Below are 18,254 nucleotides of genomic sequence, written 5' to 3'. Positions count from 1 at the left end.
CAGGCTAGACCGAGCAGAGAATTCTGCACTCAAACGGAAAGTTCCTGAGGCTTCTAACTGTTGCAGAAGCCAGCTGTCTTGAAAATGTTGCATCTTCAGAGACATGGGAAGTATCAGCAAGCAAAGAGTACCCAGGATGGGTAAGATGGGCCTCTCTAAGCCTTGATGGCTGGCTGTGCCACCTAAGTACAAGATCCAGCCTTCCCTGGATAACCACCCTGGGCTTCGGCAAGTAGCCTGACTGGCTAGGGATTTTCCCCAGCACCATCAAGGCTGCTGCGACTAGGAAATGTGGGGGATATGGAGGGAGTGTTGGTCACCAGATATGTTCTGATCCAGAAGGAGTCTTAGCGATGCAAAATCAGTTTGGGAACCACTGCTGTAAGGTGCCGTTTATCTTCTGTCGGAGGGTCCCTAGCTCTGAAGCAGCAGGCAGTCTGGCACCTGAAGCTCTGCATTTCTTGGAATCTCTCTTGGAAGGGACAGAAAGGAAAGAGGCAGCTCTGAGGCAATGAGTGGGTCGATATTCATATCACCGAGCTGTTCCCTGGCATCCAATCCAGTCAGAGTGCTGCTGGGCTGGGCAGAGACCAGTGCTGGCTCTCCGTCCGATAGATCTGGTCTTCTCTTGCCAAACGGAAGACCTGTGCTGGAAGGGAGATGCTTTTCTGGCATGGAGTGGAGGCATGGCACCTGTTGGATACTAGGCACTCCTTTCTGTTTCCTGCGACCCTCACTTCCTCCCCCTTCACTTTGGATATTTTCTGACTTGGGCCTTTCTTCGGGAGCCTCGAGTTCCTCAGGAATAAGGTTATTGGTTCTTTCAATGAACTGGTCAGCACCAAAGATTTTTGCCAGGACGTTGTTCCCATCTCCTCTAAAGATACTTTTGCGGCATGGTGTGTTTGCTTGGAGGGAGTCAGCTTCAGAAAAAGCCACACTTTCCATCTGGCCTACTTCACTCCTTTTAGAACATGGTGAGCTTTTTTTCAACGTGACTGTATTGTCCCTGAAGGGATCTGCATTCTCTCCTTCCTCAGGTAGATTTTTCTCGGAACTATTTTGTTGGTTGGATTGGATGTCTGGGGGGTAGATGATGTGCCTAGCATGCTTAGTGTAACTGCCCTCTGCATACACTGGATTTCTTTCTCCATGCTCCCCTGAAACAAGACCAAAGGGTGGAGAGTAGTCCAGTGGTATAAGAGGGCTGCCATCTTTGAGCCCTATGGGGTCACCAGCACAGCAGGGATTTCTTTGGCTGGCTGGGGGATATGAACTTGCTTCCCCTTGATTTATTGGGTTGTTTTGAATCACAGATTCCGTGACAGTAAACTGTTCATTCTTGGGTAAATTTACCCTATTAATGTGCTCGGTGTCATAGTTGATGCTTTCTGCTTCTTGATATGTTGGGTTTCCTTTAAGCTCACCTGGAAAGTTGCTGGAAAGGGGTCGATTGTCTGTTTGACTCAGGACACTTGCTGTGGATTTGTGTAAACTGGTGGCCTGACCCCAGGAATTTCTACTGTAATATGGCAGCCTTCCTTTCCTTGCTGGGACATAAATCTTTTGGTCCCATGATCCCCAGGATGGAGATGGCACACTCTCTTCCTCTTCAAAGGCATTAGAAGGATAATAATACCCACTTTTTTCTCCCGACGGTGTTAGAGGAGGAGCCATCTTGTAAGAGGGAACCCGCTCTTCTGGGTGCCAGGGATGATGTTCACCATAAATAGAACCTCTTTGTCTTGGTAAGTTATTTGTGGAATGCTGGAGGTATCCCTTTGTTCCAGATGGATGACTTGGGGCATGCAGGTATTTTTGGCGGTACCTAACTTGACTTTCTTTGAAGTTGGATTCCTTCCCCCAATCTTTAGGTCCCTGATAAATCTCATCCCCTGCTGGGTCAATTGGATCCTCTTCATTGTAAGTTGATGGATGTCTCTGACCTGAAGGAATATTCAGAGTGTATGATGGGTTTCCTGGTTGGCCTGCTGGCCTGAAAGTACCAGGAAAGTCATCTCGTTCATCCCATGTATTACCTTTAGCATAAGGAGAGTTCCTTTGGGGATCATAGGAAGTATATTCAGGGTAAGCGACATTTCCTCTTACTCCAAGGGCTGGATAAAGTAAAGAACCTTCCTGCCTCATAGTTTCATCCTCAAAAATTGGAGATCCTTGTTGGGGGTTCCATGTGTTGCTTCCAGGAGAAAAGGATTCTCTTGAAGGATAGGGTACTTCCTCAGTATATGTAGGGTGGTGGGTTCCAGGTTTCATTTCTGGTGGGTTAATTTCAGTATCAGATGAATCTTTTCTTGGTTCTGAAGCCATTCCCTTGGGAAAATTTGATGTTTGTATATTAGCTGGGAATTTCTTGGAATTTATTCTTGGATAATAAGAATCTTCATGTTGGTCAACTGAATTGACACTTGGTACTGGAGGGTTGCCCTCTGGAGGAGGTAATTTATAATTTGACTTGTTAGTCTCATAACCTTGTGAGTTTCTCCAGGTGCCGATTGGGACCCTTGTAGGAAAGGTTTTCCTTTCTGTCTGGGTTGTTGGATTCTCTTTTGGGTTTTGAGTCTGCTCATCTCTATGGGCAGTGACATGTTTGGGATCTGTTAACCCACTATTTGTTTCTTCAGGCTGTTTGGTTGGACTCTGGGGTTTTTGCCTGTTAATTACTAGATTTGATACATAATTGGGAAAATTGCTCTTAGAAATGTAAGGATAAACTTTTTGGTAAGCTGTGTTTCCTGGGTCAGCTATTTGTTTGCTTACATAGGCCAAATTATGCCATTGGTAGGTCCTTTGATCGGGATAATTTCCATAAAACGGGATCATCATCCTAGGTCCTGAAGGGAGTCCTGTTTGGATCCATTGTCTGCCCACAGGAAAGCCTCCAAAATTAGGGTCTGGAGAGTTTTCAAAAATATTTGACTGACTTGGGACCTGGGGTATCTGGCTTCCTAGTACATCATGAATTGAGATATTAACAGAAGGAGTTGAGTGAACCCCAGGATGTACTCCTTGGTTGTTCCCAGGGTTCTGAGCTTGAGCATCATTCCCTGTTGGACTGGTCTCATTTCCACCTTGACTGCCTCCTGGGCTAGGTACAGTTGGTTGAGTTGAATTGTTCTCAAGGGCTGTGGTGTTTGGGGGAGGGGCTGAGGTGGTGCTCTCCACTTTGGGTGGATCCTCCTCTTTGGGCTGTTCATAATCTTGTTCATACATCTCTTCTGAATAATACGGGTGTCGCCCTCCAAATCCGTGATATCCAAAATAGCCAAAATAAGGATTCTGTAGGGAGAAAGAAGTAAATCAGGAATTTCTCTTTGTTGCTCAACAATGTTTCTTTGGAAATTCTTAATATGAAGAGGGAGTCCCATCAGCCATGTATTCTCTGAATTTATGTAGTATCACGTTAGCTTTGACTTCTACTCTCAAGAATAATCTTTTTTTTCTCATATTAAATATCTAGGTATCATGGCGTAGTGCCCAAAGAGCCATCCCCAAAGCCAGAAAAACCTGGGTTCAAGTTTTGTCTGTGACATGTACTGACTATGTGACCCTGGGCAAATCACTTAACCTGTCTGTGTTCTAGGCAACTCTCTAAGACTGTGAGCTGCAGATGAGTGTTGACCTATATCAAGAGAAGGAATTTCCTCACTTCCAAGCCCCTTATGTCAGTGAAGTAATGGTATTTGGTAACTATGTAGTAACCATGAAATCACAGATCTGCACCAAAATCCCCCATAAAATTCCAAATTGGATAGGCATTCAGAAAAAGCCAGTTGGCCAAAATCATTTGGATTGCTTAAAGCATCCTCCTCTATGGGCCATGAGCCATGTTAAGGCCAGTCTCAAGCAGAATCGTGAAGTAGGCAGAATTTGTCTTAACATCCTCAGGCTACCTTTTGTATGTCCTCTCTCCCTATCTTCTCATATCTTTCAGGTCCCAATTCCTACACCCCTGGCAAACCTACAGTCGGGAGAGGAGTCAATACTACTAACTTACACCTCAGCATCAATTTCTCAATTGTTACCTTTTCTGAGGGCATTTGCTTTTTAAATCTTACTTCTAATTGTCTCCTATTGGAGGAATTCTAAGCATTGGTGAACATTGTTGGGGGAAGTATTCTTGTAAACCAGGAACCTTCCTGAGTCCTTACAATCACATCATGTAGGCAGCTGCCCACTCTGTTTAAGACTGCCGTATGTTTGGTCAGAGGCTTTTTTTTTTGTTTTTTGTTTTTTTTTACTTTTTTTTTTCCATTGGTCAGTGGGGATTAAGTGACTTGCCCAGCGTCACACAGCTAGTAAGTGTTATGTGTCTGAGGCCGGATTTGAACTCAGGTCTTCCTGAATCCAGGGCCGGTGCTCTATCCACTGTGCCACGTAGCTGCCCCTAAATCTATAAAGTACTTTTTTTTTTTTTTTTTGCTTTTTGGTGAGGCAATCAGAGTTAAGTGACTTGGCCAGGGTCATACAGCTAGTAAGTGTCAAGTGTCTGAGGCCAGATTTGAACTCAGATACCTTGACTCCAAGGCCAGAGCTCTATCCACTATGTCATCTAGCTGCCCCGGAGAGTATTACTGTTTAGTGGTAATGTTACACTTGGTGCTTTCAGCAGGGAATAGGATCATAAATCCACAGAATCTCAGAATATAGAAGGATCTTGGAGTTCATCTAGTCCAACAGATGGGGCTAGACTAATGCTCAGAGGACTTCCCCATATCCATAGTAACAGAAATAGCCAGAACTAGAAATTTGGTCTCCTTGTTTACACGCATGTTTGAGCTTAGCCAGAAGGCTGAGCCTCAATCATACTTATTACTATAGGAACTTTTTGGGGAGGGAGAGAATTATTCTCATTTTATAGATAGAAAAAAATGATAGACAGACAAGTGAGGTGCCATATTTAAGGTCACAGAGAAAATGACAGGTTGGAACAAAGGATGTACTATAGATTTCTGAATCTGGTCCAAATATACCCTGAGATTCTTCTACTATGAGAACAGCGACAACAACAGTAATCATAATAAAAATTAAATAATAGCTAGTATTTACATAGCACCTCCTATGAGCCAGGCACTTTACAAATATTTCATTTGATCCTCACAGCAAACCTGTGAGGTAGTTGCTGTTTTTATTCCCATTTTACAGTTGGGGAAACTAAGGCAAGCAGCAGCTAAGTGACTTATCTGGGGTCACACTGCTAGATAAGTGTCGGAGACTGGATTTGAACTGAGGCCTTCCTGGCTCCAGGCTTAGTGTTTTGTCCATTGCACCACCTTGCTATTTCTGTTAGGTTCTTCCTACCACTGCTCTGAATGCAGTATTCTTGGTTAAACACAGCTGTGATAAACAGTTCACAATGACATGGTGCTTTAGAAACTCTAAAGCCCTGTGATAGAGGTAGAGTGTGTGTCATTATACGAGTTCTAGATATGAGGAAACTGAAGCTCAGAGAAATGAAGTGGTTTCCCACAGAGCTGATGGTTAGTACGGCTGGCGCTGGAGCCCAGCCAGGCTTTCTGAGACCACAGATGTCATGCCTGCCATCTCCTCTCTCTCTCTTTCTTTCTCTCTCTCTTTCTCTCTCTTTGTCTCTCTCTTATCCATCTATCATCTGTCTATCCATCCATCCAGGTATCTATTAATCTATTCATCCGTGTATCTATAATCTGTCTATCTGTTTATCTATCTGTCCATCCTTCTATCATCTGTCTATCCATTCACTTATCTATCACCTATCCATCTATCTATTCATCATTGATCTACCTATCCATCCATGTATCTATTACACGTTTATGCATCCATCCAAGTATCTATCTATCCATCCATCCATCTATCCATCTATTTTTCTATATCCAGCACCTATTCATTCATCATCAATCTATCCATTCATCTATCTGCCCATTCATGTACCTATCACCTGTCTATCCATCCATCCACCCATCTGTCCGCCCACATATCTATCTCTTTATCCCTTATCTATCCATCCATCATCATCTTCATCATCATTCATCTATATCTATGCTACAATGGACTGCAGGTAGAACCATAACAACCATGGGGGCAACCAGGCCTTCAGTCAGGGTGACAAAATTTAGGAGGCTCAAATACCACTTGTTCTTCATCAGATAGGAAAAAAACTCCTGACATTAGCATTTAGTTGGCAAGAATAATTAATTAAAATAGGAAGCTACCAGATGGCATTCTTCCTTTAACCCAGTAGCTGAATAACAGGTGAGCTTTTCCCTCACCTGGCCCTGTCTTACTCCTGTGCCTGCAGTAAGACTCCTTGGCAGTGAACTCAATCTGACCTGGGATCTCTGTGGACCACAGGAATTTGGGTTCCTCCCTCCTCCATAAGGTGGTGTGCTGAGGTCTCTTCACCTTATATGGCTTTACATCTTTGACAGATCTTTCTTGGTCACCATTTTTCTCAACTATAGATTTCTATAAATTCATTTACTTTTTTTGATTAAATTTTTATATTTTCCAATCAATGGAAATCCATCTTCTCTTGTTCCTACCTTCTCCCTAACCCCATTGAGAAGGAAAGAAAAACAAAATGTCTGTTCCAAACATGTATTCAAGTATACATTTCTAAGCTGTAAAATGAAAGGGGTTGGGCTAGCTGGCCTTTAAGGTACCTTCTTACTTAGATGTATGGTCCTGTGCCCTGAGGTCTCTCCTCCCCTTCACCCTCCCACAGCCTCCTTCCCATGTCTTTGTCCTAAAAAAGTCAATCTGAGGTGCTTTCTGTATTGCTTCTGTTCCCAGGAGTGATTTTGCAGTGCTTGGCCCAGGGTCCATCTTTGCTAGGAGTTGGCACAGGCTTCAATGACTGACACCCTTGGAAGTACCATTCTCACAGATCCAACAGAACCAAATATTTCAAGGGGGTAAATCAGGCAGATAGGGTAATGTAGAAAGTGATCCCTTCGGATGGCTTAGATGACCAGTCCATAGAGCTCGTGCCCCAGCAGACCCAGCTATAGTAATTCACATTTTAATCATAACAACGATGGGTCTCTTGTCCCATAAAATCAAGACATCAGACCATTAGTCCGTAACACTAGCATTCGACTATGCTCAGAAGACCTGTATTCCAATTTTCACTCTGTCATTAATTAAATGTGTAACCTTTGATAAGTTATGTAACCTTCCGAGGCCTCAGTTTCCTCATTTGTAAAATGGGGAGGGTGGATGAGTTGACCTCAGTGGTGCTTCTAGTTTTGAAAACTATGATTCCAAGTTATCCTGGGTTCCTTTTCCTGTTTCCAGCGTTAGTAGACTAAGAAAACAGATTTCGGACACTCTTAACGTTCTCTCACAGAGAATGAAATGAAGAGACAGATTACGTGAAGTTGTTTTTGGCTGCCTTGCTCGGTTTTCTCTTCTCTCGCTGTCTAATTTCCTTTAAGCCCTGGGCACAAAGGGCTACGCTTCTTGGGTGGATTCAGTGGCTTTCTTTGCAGGATACCCGAACAGAAGGAGAACGCTGATAAAGGGTGATTTCTAGTGCGGGTCTATGATTTGAATTCCACTTACCCCACCTTCCTCATTGCTGACTGGTGGACGTCCATACCCCGGAGGCACTTGCTGAAAGGGGGAAAACATGGTCAAGTCAACTAAGAGAAACTCAATGAAAACCAAAAAGAACCCTTACTACAGTCCTGGCCCTGACCACTATGTCTCTGTGAAAGCCCCAAGCAGTGGACTTAGAGGTGAGCATTCCCATCAGGCATCATTAACTCTCATGTTCCTGGATTACCCGAGTCTATCTTATCTGACACCGTCCAACAATCACAATGATAGTGCAATCAGGCACTGGCCCAAAAGCCCAATCCTGATTGGCTAGGCACAAAGTCTTTGGCTGATGAGGACTGGCCTCATTGGCCCTTCTTCCATGACCGTACTCATCATCTGTAGGGATGGGGGCTGGGCCTGTGGTGTAGGGAACTTCAGATGACAAAAACTCCCCCTAGCAACGTAGATTGGCATCTACATTGCCACTTATGGTTTTAGAGCACTGGGAAGTTAAGTGATTTCCCCAGGATCACACAGTACATATGTGGCAGCAGTGGGATTTAAATTTAAATGTTCCTTACTCCAAGTCCATCCACTGGGGCATATTGCTTTTGGGCCTTGCCTTAGTAAATGCTGAGTAAATGGAATTAAAATTACCTACCTCACAGGGTATTGTGAGGATCAAATGAGAAAATGCAGGTTAACTGTTTTGTTGACTCTTAAGTCATGTTATAAACGTGACATTATTTCAATAGCAACTTCCACTTCTTAAAGTGAGACAGAATGATATAGAAGAAGGAACATACTACTTGGAGTCAGTAGCAAGTCATTACCTCTCTGGGCCTCAGTTTCCCCATCCATAAAGTGGAGAATAATAATAATAATTATAATAATAATAATGATGATGATAATTCTAAGGCTTACAAAACATTCACACGTGCATATTATTCCATTTGGTCCTCACAACCACCCTGTGAAATTGGTGTTATTATTATCCTCATTTTACAGATGAGGAAAACTGAGACTGACATAGATTAAGTGACTTGCCCAGGGTCACATATGAAGTGTCTGAGGCAAGATTTCAGTTCTAGTCTTCCTGACTCCTGGTTTGGTGCTGTATCCACTGTGCCAACTAGATGCCTCTAACAATATGAACATTGACTCAGTTTATTGTCAGTTGCCTGTCTAGGTGCAACAAGTTTCTGTGTGTCATGAACATAATACTCTTGAGCTCTGCCTGGTATCATCTGAATCCCTGAAAAGAATCAGAATCAGCGGCGGAGTCTCATTTTACTGATAAATACAAAGATGTCAGATCTCCATCCTCTGATATGGAGATGACTTTTGGGGTACCTTCTTCCCACAACCATCCTCTCCATACATAAACACATATACGCACACAGCCACCTATGCATGCTCACACATGCACATGCGCGCGCGCACACACACACACACACACACACACATACACACACACACACACACACACACACACACACACACACCCTGTAGGAGAGGACCTAATGATGGAGATGAAAAGGCTCTGTTATTTGTAGAGGATCCCTTCACATCTAGGGTGACCCCAGTTGTGGGAGATATGGTGCTCAAGTGAGTGACTTGTGTATAATTGCCCAGCAGACCGATCCTGGGTCATCACCATGGCAGTTTCCTTGGGCCAAGACAAATATCCCTAATCAGACTGCAATGGTGTTTCCTTTCTGGGAACACAACATGGGGGAAACCTGATGTGGAACTGCCATTTCCCATAGTTCTCTGGGGTGTTCTACCTAGATAAGAGTGAATCATTCCAGTGCCATGCTTATAATACTTTGCCTGAAAGGGATTGCCTCTCCGTGGTTTTAGTATATACTTAATTCAGTACAACAAACACTTTGAAAGAAGAAAAACTGAATAAATTCTTACTCCATGAAATGGGTGGTTTGGTGGCAATGGGAAGCCTCCTGGATTATACATCTGTAGTGAGAAAAACCAGTGCCAAGGTTTACAACAAAGTCACATTCATCTAACCCTAACTGAATCATTTTTTGACAAGCGGCCGACAAGTTTCCTTTGTCACATTTACTGACTCTCCTAGTTTCAAGGCATAGTTTAAAAATTCCAATGATATAAAACCAAATTAGAATGAGAGGAATCAAATTTTTTTGTATTTTAATTGAAACATTTTCAAACTGAAGGTCATTGGGAACATAATTTAACATTATTTTTGTAAAATAGCTTTATGATGAGTTATTTATATATTTACAGTCAAATGTATCATTCTATATTCTAACATGTTTCTAATATGTATTTAGAAATATATTTGTATATGTCTAATATATAATTCTATATTCTAATATATTGTGTATTTCTAACATAGTTATTCTAATATATTTTTATTATATAATTCTATAGTCTAATCTACATTATATATTTCTGTATTTCTTATATAAGCCTGTATTTTAATATATTTCTAATATATAATTCTACATTCTAATATATTCTATATACACATTTCTAAATATAATTCTTATATTCTAAACATATGTATTTCTCATATCTGTCTGTATTCTAATGTGTTATATTTCTAATAATTCTATATTCTAATATATTATATTTCTAATATATAATTTTATATTCTTATATATTTATGTAGCTTTATATTTCCAATATATAATTCTTATATTTTGATATATTAAATATATATTTAAATTTTAATTAAACTAAAAATTTTAACATTTCTTCTTAGTATATGATTCTATATTCTCATATATTTCTAATATATTATATACTTATACATATATTTATATGTTGACCTATGGTATATTTATCTAAAATTTATCTATGGGGTCATGGGGTTAATGCACATAGAATAATAAAATCTTAGACTTCCAAGGAACCTTGGGCTCCATCTACTCAAACCCACGTGCGAGCAAGGACCTTCTACACTATCTCCAATGATGGATCATCCATCCCTCCTTGTTAGAGAATTCACAGCCTTTTGAGGCAGCCAGTTCCATCTGGACAGCTCTAATGATTCTATCGAACCAAAATCAAGCTTCTGTTTGGAACTGAAAATGCTTCACAACCTGTCACATCCCTATCTTTCAAGTCTTTCAGCCTATTCCTCCCTCCACACAACCTCCACCCAGCCACACTGGCCTCCTTTTCTTTCTTTACACACAGCATTCCGTGTCCTATCTCCCAGTCTGACACAGGCTGTTCCCCCCATGCCCAGAATCCTCTCCTCACCAACACATGTAGCCAAGATAGCTCATAGATGCAGCTCTGTAGGGCCCCGATGAGCCTTCTAGTCTTTGTGTGTCTTCGCGCTACTTCTCCTACCCCACTGCCCAACCCCTACCCAATGTTGTCTCTGCTGGGCAGCTTTCTCAACTGGATTTGGTTTCTCTGCTGTCCACTATGTCCAGAATCCTTTCCCTCCTCTCTCAGTTACTATCTACTTTGTATATATTTTGTACATAACTAGTTATTTGCATATTTTCTCCCCCATTACAGTTTTGGGGTGTTTTTTTTTGGACTTTTTTATGTTCCTAATACTTAGCTTGGTACCTGGTACACAGTGAGAGCTTAATGTGCTTGCTGACTGACTGACTGACTTTCAGTGTTCTAGGCACCTCTCTTAAGATTGCAAATTTCAGAGGAGGTGATGACTTGCATTGGAAGAGGGAATTCCCTCATCTCGGAGTGTTGTTTCCCTCCATCAGATGTGAGCTGCTTTTCTGTTTGTATTCCCACGGCTTTGCACATAAACGCTCATTTGTTTGTTCATTGAATCTTATCCCTACCCATGGTAAAATTTATGCCGTGTCTACTTGACAGTAACTCCCATTTACCTGGTGCTTTGGGGTTTACAAAATACTTACAACCCAGTGAGCTAGATAGTGTGAGAATCATTAGCCCCATTTTACAGATGGGGAAAGTGAAGCTCAGCCGGGAACAATGACTTGCCAAAAGTCACACACTAAGGACTAGAGCCTGGATCAGAGCTCAGTTTTCTCCTGACTCCAAGGCTGGGCTCTTCCTCCTCCATCTCACTGCTTTGACACGATGTCAGTTCGATTGGCTGAAAGTTTAGGAAACCAGCCCTTTTGTTTTCTTAACCTACATGGTGCCAGGTATCTGACTTGACTGGTGATATGTGGCTAAATTGCTGACTATCCTAAGAAAGTCATGTTTTTATTATGGTGCATGAACTGTCAGAGAAGCTCTTATTAACTTAAAAGGCGAAATGCTAATCTTCCTTAATAAGGGCTTAAAAATGGGACTTACCTGTGGAAACAGCCATGGTGGCTGGGGGAAAGGAAACATCCCATTACCATATGGCGGATATTGCTGGAGAAAGAGTTGGGAGAAATAAAAGGGTTAAAATGGCCAATGAAAAATAACATGAATGAGTCTACATCTATCTTCTATTCGTTTACTTATTTATTGATTTGTTCATTTATTTATTAATTTACTTATCTATTTATTTATTTGTTCATTCATCTATCTTCTGTTCATTTACTGATTTCTTTTTGTTTATTTATCTCTCTACCTATCATCTATTCATTTACTTTTTTATCTATTTCTTTACCTGTCATCTGTTATCTTTATTTATTTACTTTTTTATTCATCTGTCATCAATCTTTATCTTCTATTTGTTTACTTATTTATCTATTTATTCATCCATCTAGCTATCATCTATTCATGTACCTTTTCACTAAACTATTTTTCTTTATCAACCATCATTATTTATTTATTTTCGGTTTGTCTTTATCTATTTATCCTATCTAGCTATCTGTCTGTCTGTCTCTTTCCTATTTGTCTGTCTATCTATCTATCTGTCTCTATCCTGTTTATCTTTCTATCTATCTATCTGTCTATCTATCTATCTATCTATCTATCTATCTATCTATCTATCTATCTATCTATGTAACCTCAGACAAATGTAACCTCAGACATTTGCTAGCTGTGTGACTCTGGGTCTCCCTCAGTTTCCTCATTTGTAAAATGGGGATTATAATAGCACCTACCTCGCAGCATTGTTGTTAGGATCAAGGGAAACAATATTTGTAAAGTGCTTAGCATGGTGCCTGGCATAAAATAATAATAAATTAGTCATAAAAATTAATAAATAATTAACAAATCCTTATTTCCTTTCATCCATCTTAGAGAGTTTCCCAGGGTACTGGGAGGTAAGCAACTTGCCCAACTCACAGTCAGTATGTGTCAGAGGCAGGATTTGAATTCTGGCCTTCCTGACTTAAAGGTCTCTATTCACTGTGCAATACTACCACTAGGGAATCCCATACTCTACCTAAATCATAATTTCAGCCCCTTCCCCCAATCTCTTTAGTTCCCTTTCCTGCCTTCAGTCATGACCCAACTCAAATGGTACACCATGTTGTCCTCCTCCATGCCTTGCATAAAGCACAATTCTAGACCTAATGGCTTTAGGTTGTAGGATTTTAGAATTATGAGGAAACATAGAGATCATGCTGGCCAACTCTCTTATGTTACTAATGAGGAAACTGAGTCATGGGTCATTAAAGCAACTTGCTGGGGTCACATAGCAGAGTCAGCAGTCAGGGTCTCTGAACATTTAGTCTAGTGCCCGTATCCAATATGGCAGGTGACTTGACCTTTTTAAAAATTAATTTTTTTTGATCGAGGAAAATCCACCTTCTCTCCCTCCTACTTTCTCCTCTCCCCACTGAGAAAGAACGAAACCTCTTTCGCAAACCTGTGTCATCAAGCAAGACAAATTCCTGCATGATTCTGTATTAAACAAACAAACAAAAAAAGGGTAGAGCAGCATCTTTGAAACACCACAGTTCCCTTGAGTAACATGATTCTAAATGGTGAATGGTTTGAATTGTTGAATAAATAAGTGACTTCAACACCACCCTTAGTAGTGTAGAAAGTATAGGACACTTCTAGGGTGGGTGGCTAGGTGACGCAGTGGATAGAACGCCAGGCCTAGAGTCAGGAAGATTTTTCCTAAGTTCAAATCTGGTCTCAGACACTTACTAGCTGTATGACCCTGGACAAGTCACTTAACCCTATTTGTCTGAGTTTCCTCATCTATAAAATGAGCTGGAGAAGAAAATGGCAAACCACTCTAGTATCTTTGCCAAGAAAGCTCAAATGGGGTCATGCAGAGTTGGGAATGGCTTAACACTCAGGGGATAGAACTCTGGCCCTGGGAGCCACGAAGATCTGAGTTTAAATCCTGCCTCAGACACTAACTAGCTGTGTGATGCTGGGCAAATGACTTCAAGTCTCTCAGTTTTAATTTCCTCATCTGTAAAATGGGGACAGTAATACCACCTACCTCACAGGGCTCTTGTGAAAATCAAGTGATATGATATATGAAGCACTTTGCAAGTCTCACAGTGCTACACAAATGCTATTGATAACAGTAATTATTATTATTTAAAGATGTGATAATTTAGTTCTATCCACATTATATAGTTTGATAACCCTTGTCTAGAAGGAGTATTGAAATGAACAGGGGGCAATGAAGTTTCCTCATTCCCTCTGAGGCTCTCTATAACATTCAATTGATGATCTAAGCAGCAAGCATTTACTGGAGGATGATTATCCTCTTCTTTCGGCCGAGGGGGGCCCTCAGGGGGCTTCTTCGAAGGTGGCTTTGTTGGCAGTGGCTGGCTGGTTGTTGGGGTTTCCTGGCCTTTCCCTGCCTTCATCTGTGGTCTTGGTATATTCGGTGGTATGGGACTCTGGGGAACCCATGTGTTTGGTGGTGGCTGGGGCCACATTGGCATCTGGAGCTGTGGAAACTGCGGGCCAAGTTGTATATTGTATCCATACAGAGGACTGAAGTGTGCCATCTGGAAGAGGGACAACAATGGTGAGGGGAGTGGGAGGGATGCAGTGCTGAAGATGAAGATTCCCAACACCTAGATCACCATGATATCTGGTGACCTCTGACAGTGTAGAGAACAAATCCCCATCCCCTGGTGTCAACCCCCCAAACCTGAACAGGGAGAGAGGCTGCCAGGAAACCTCATGCCTTCAGCTGGGCCAACAGCTGAGAAGTCTGTGCGGCAGACTGCCATATAAGAGTTTCATTTCAGTCCTCAAGGAAAAAAATAGAAAAAAAGGAAGGGAAGGAGAAGAATGAGAGATTTTCTGTTTGGGTTGGTGGTTCTGCCAGCCTATATCATTTGCTTCAGGCTGTGTAATTAGGATTGCATGAGGAATTTGTGCTGAGTTAATATTATACAAGGTGATGTCTATAAAATGAAGGTCAAGGAGAAAGAGGAGGAGAGAAGTAATAAAGGGGATGAGATTAAGAGTCTGGGTAAACAGGGATTGTTCTTTCTCTTAAATAAATCTGTGTTTTCATTGGTAATGAAATGACTTCTGCAGTGACCAAAAAATCAAACCAAAACAAAACCCAACAACGGGAAAAGAGGAATAGTGACTGAATACCAAGAGAATCCATAAACTTGAAAAATCATAGGCCCCTAGATCCCATCTTGCCGCCTGACTTGCACCTCCTAGTCTTACAGTTTCCTTGGCTAGGAAGACATGACTAGGGTCATATGCCATGAGGTGTCAGGAGCAGGAACTGAATCCATCTCTTTCTGACTTGGAGGCAAGATCTCTATTCACTGTGCCATGTTGGATGCCTCTCTGGCCAAGGACCACGTTCCTCTATTCTCTTTGTGTAGTGCCTACTTTAATAAATATTTTTGGATTATGAGAGAGAAGAGTAGAAAGTTAGGAAAAAGAAAAATAAGGCATTGGGGGAGTGGGGTGAAGTAAATCTTTTCTGAGCCCTGTACAGAGCAGGAACTAAGATGGGTTAATCAGGGCTTGGTCCCAAAGTGCCAGCATCCCAAGGGGCAGATTTTATCTCTTTTGTCTTTTGTCATTTTCTGCAGTCTTTTAGGTCTTCTCCTTGCCCTGCTCTGCGTGGTGCGACAGGGGTCCTGCCCTTCTCCCTCCCTGGCATCCTCCTGTTCTTCCTCCCCTTTGGCTCTCCTCCTGCAGGTTCCTAGGTAAGACTACCCTCCCTATACCTAATTTGAAAGGATTGAACTCCACACAGATCCCAATTAAATTTGCCCCAAGGGCAAGAATTCCTAGTTGTAACTCGGTCCTGTTGTATCTATTGTGTTACTATTAAAATAAGTAGACAGGCAGGGAAGAGCTTTCCTAGAAAAGAATTTGAACCCAAACAGAAGATAGTCAAAGATACGTCAAAGGGGAACTTACATGTGGTATGTTCATGAAGTTATAATGTCCATATCGCATCATCTGTGAGCAAAGAGAGCTGTTAGTGGCCCAACATAAACTCTTTCCTTCCATCTAACTAGCCACCCAACTCCCACATTTCACAAGGACAGTGACCTGATTTCAAGACATGGTAGTGACTATCACCATTTTGTAAAAATGGCAAGATTAAAAAAACTGAAATCAAAAGGCTCCAGGAACACTTGGAATCAGAATCTCCTCTAGAAGAATTGTCATAAGTTAATGGAAGGAGAGGGAGGGAATGAGCATATATTAAGCACTTACTGTATGCCAGGCACTCACTGTGCCAAGTGCTTTACAAATCTTGTCTCTTTTGAGACAAGTGTTACTTGTTACAAGTGTTACAACACAGTGTTACTGTGAGGAAGGTGCTGTTATCATCATCAATTGAGGAAATTGATGTTGACAGAGGATAAGTGACTTGCCCAGGGTCACACAGCAAGGAAGTGTCTGAGGCTGTATTTGAACTCAGGAAGATGAATCTTCCTGACTCCAGGCTCAGAGTTCTGTCCACAGCACCACCTAGCTGCCTGTCTGGTAAACAGTAAGTACTAAATAAATGCTTGTCGTTGATTGACTAATTTCATTAGGAAAGCAAGCTTCCCTGATAATCTCCTTTGCTTCCTCCTTTTTGAACTTGCAGGGCAAGATACTTATATACTTCCTCCCATCTCCAAAGTGATCTACTCACTCCTTCCTCTCTTCCCATTCCTTCTACCCATTTCAGCTCTCCTGGAAGGAGAGGCTGCACATACCTCTTCGCTCTTACTGCCAAATCCACCCATGCGAGGCATATGCATCTAGAAGACAGAGAGCACCCATGTAACTTGTAGGAAAACACCATCATGAAGGGTCCGTAAGGTGACCCTAGTTCTTCCCAACATAGAACCCAAGAAAAGGAAGTTGTAAACTTCATTACTTACAGGCATAGCGATGGAACAACTGACCAGACTGAGGAACACCAGGAGCGTCTTCATCTTTCCCTTTGGAACCTATAAAGCAATGGTGATTTTTACACCTCTGGGCTGGGAGAGAGTATTCTCGTTGTAGGAAACCTTGCAGATAGCCGCTAGCCCACTGACTGGGTACTGGAGAAGGCAGCTGGTAAATGTTCCTGCTGCTGTATCCACTGTGGTGTGACTTCGTTAGGCAGAGCTGCTAACAAATATTCACATGACAAAAAATTAAGCAAAAGGGGAAAAATACAAGAAGAATAAGTGGCAGAGAATCCATCAACTTGAAAAATCATATTTAGAATTGGAAGGGACCCCCCAGACCATCTCATCCAACCCGTCCCTACCTTTTTTCAATTGAGAAAACTGAGGTCCAGAGAGCTCAAATTATCTAAGGTCACACAGGAAGCATCAGAGGTGGGATTGGAACTCAGGTCCTCTGACTCCCAAGCAAGTTCTCTTTTTGCTGTATTATATTGCGTCTCATATTCTTGAATAACTGGGAATTTTCATGTATGTGTGTATGTGTGGGTACACACATATAAGTACACATATATTATGTATAAGTGTGCTTATATGTATGGTATGTATAAGTACATACATAGTATATGTCTATGTGTGTGTATATGTATGTATATATAGGTGTGTATATACACATATATACACATATATATGTGTGTGTGTATACATATATATACACACACACACACACACACATATATATACACCCCTCCAATGTAATGCACTGAGCTTGGGGCACACTTTCCTGGAGATTGTGTTATTCCGCTTGGGGATAAGAAGAATTAGATCTGCAACTTCATTGAAAGAAAGGTCTCCCAGGTGACAAAACTCCCTCTACCACTTCAGGTCAGCACATTCTCTTGCAACTTATGATCTTCAAAAAGTACCTAGAGTATCGGGAGGTTGAGACTTGGCCACCATCACATAGCTAGCATGTCTCAACTTGGAGCTTGCATACAGGTCTTCTAGGAAGAAGATAAACTTCGACTTAACGGTGAACTCATACCTAGAAGCAGAGAACTGAGGAGTCCTGATGGGGTGGCCCCGGAGAGCTAGCTACCTTTAGCTTTAGCTTTTGCATAGATCTCTCCTGATGCTCTCCTCTGATCCCTCATCTTGCCCTGGGGGTGAGTCTGGGGTCTCATACTAATGGAACAGAAGCTCTGGCAGGGTCTACTGAGCTGGAAGGCCTTAGAATATGGACCTGACTGTAACTGCCATCCACACAGCAGAATAGCTGAGTCTGGAGAGGCTCGTCTCTGGCTTGCCTATGATGGGGCAATATGTGCATTGGTCATGGTGGCTCTGGAAGGCCATCTGCTGAATTATGGTGGGTTTGCTATTTGCACAGGCATAGGAAAGACCCATTCTGATGAAATCATAGGCTAGGGATAGAGACCAAACCTATGATTTCGTTGATAATAGGGAATTCATTGTACGACTGCAGGTTGGTGC

General features: G+C 41.8%; 1 protein-coding gene across 1 annotated transcript; it reads right to left on the bottom strand.

Moving 5' to 3' along the window:
- Positions 1 to 267: 267 nt before the first annotated feature.
- Positions 268 to 14,621, bottom strand: ENAM (enamelin). Its single transcript, XM_027854494.1, has 6 exons — positions 14,540 to 14,621; positions 14,179 to 14,393; positions 11,830 to 11,892; positions 7,561 to 7,611; positions 2,890 to 3,297; positions 268 to 282 (listed from the first exon to the last, which is right to left on the bottom strand). Exons 1-6 carry the CDS (start codon positions 14,619 to 14,621, stop codon positions 268 to 270), a joined length of 834 nt encoding a protein of 277 aa, XP_027710295.1.
- Positions 14,622 to 18,254: the final 3,633 nt, after the last annotated feature.

Source organism: Vombatus ursinus, unplaced genomic scaffold (assembly GCF_900497805.2).
Source record: "Vombatus ursinus unplaced genomic scaffold, bare-nosed wombat genome assembly UNPS02010461.1, whole genome shotgun sequence".
Lineage (NCBI taxonomy): Eukaryota > Metazoa > Chordata > Mammalia > Diprotodontia > Vombatidae > Vombatus > Vombatus ursinus.
The sequence above is the reverse complement of the archived record's forward strand: the minus strand, read 5'-3'. Positions and strand labels throughout refer to the sequence as shown.

Coding starts and splice junctions, on each gene's coding strand:
- ENAM (XM_027854494.1), bottom strand. CDS start 14,621: ATGGCAGTCTGCCGCACAGACTTCTCAGCTGTTGGCCCAGCTGAAGGC. Junction 11,893..14,178: donor ACAAAGCCACCTTCGAAGAA/GCCCCCTGAGGG, acceptor CTCTTTCTCCAG/CAATATCCGCCATATGGTAA. Junction 3,298..7,560: donor TCAGCAATGAGGAAGGTGGG/GTAAGTGGAATT, acceptor TTCTCCCTACAG/AATCCTTATTTTGGCTATTT.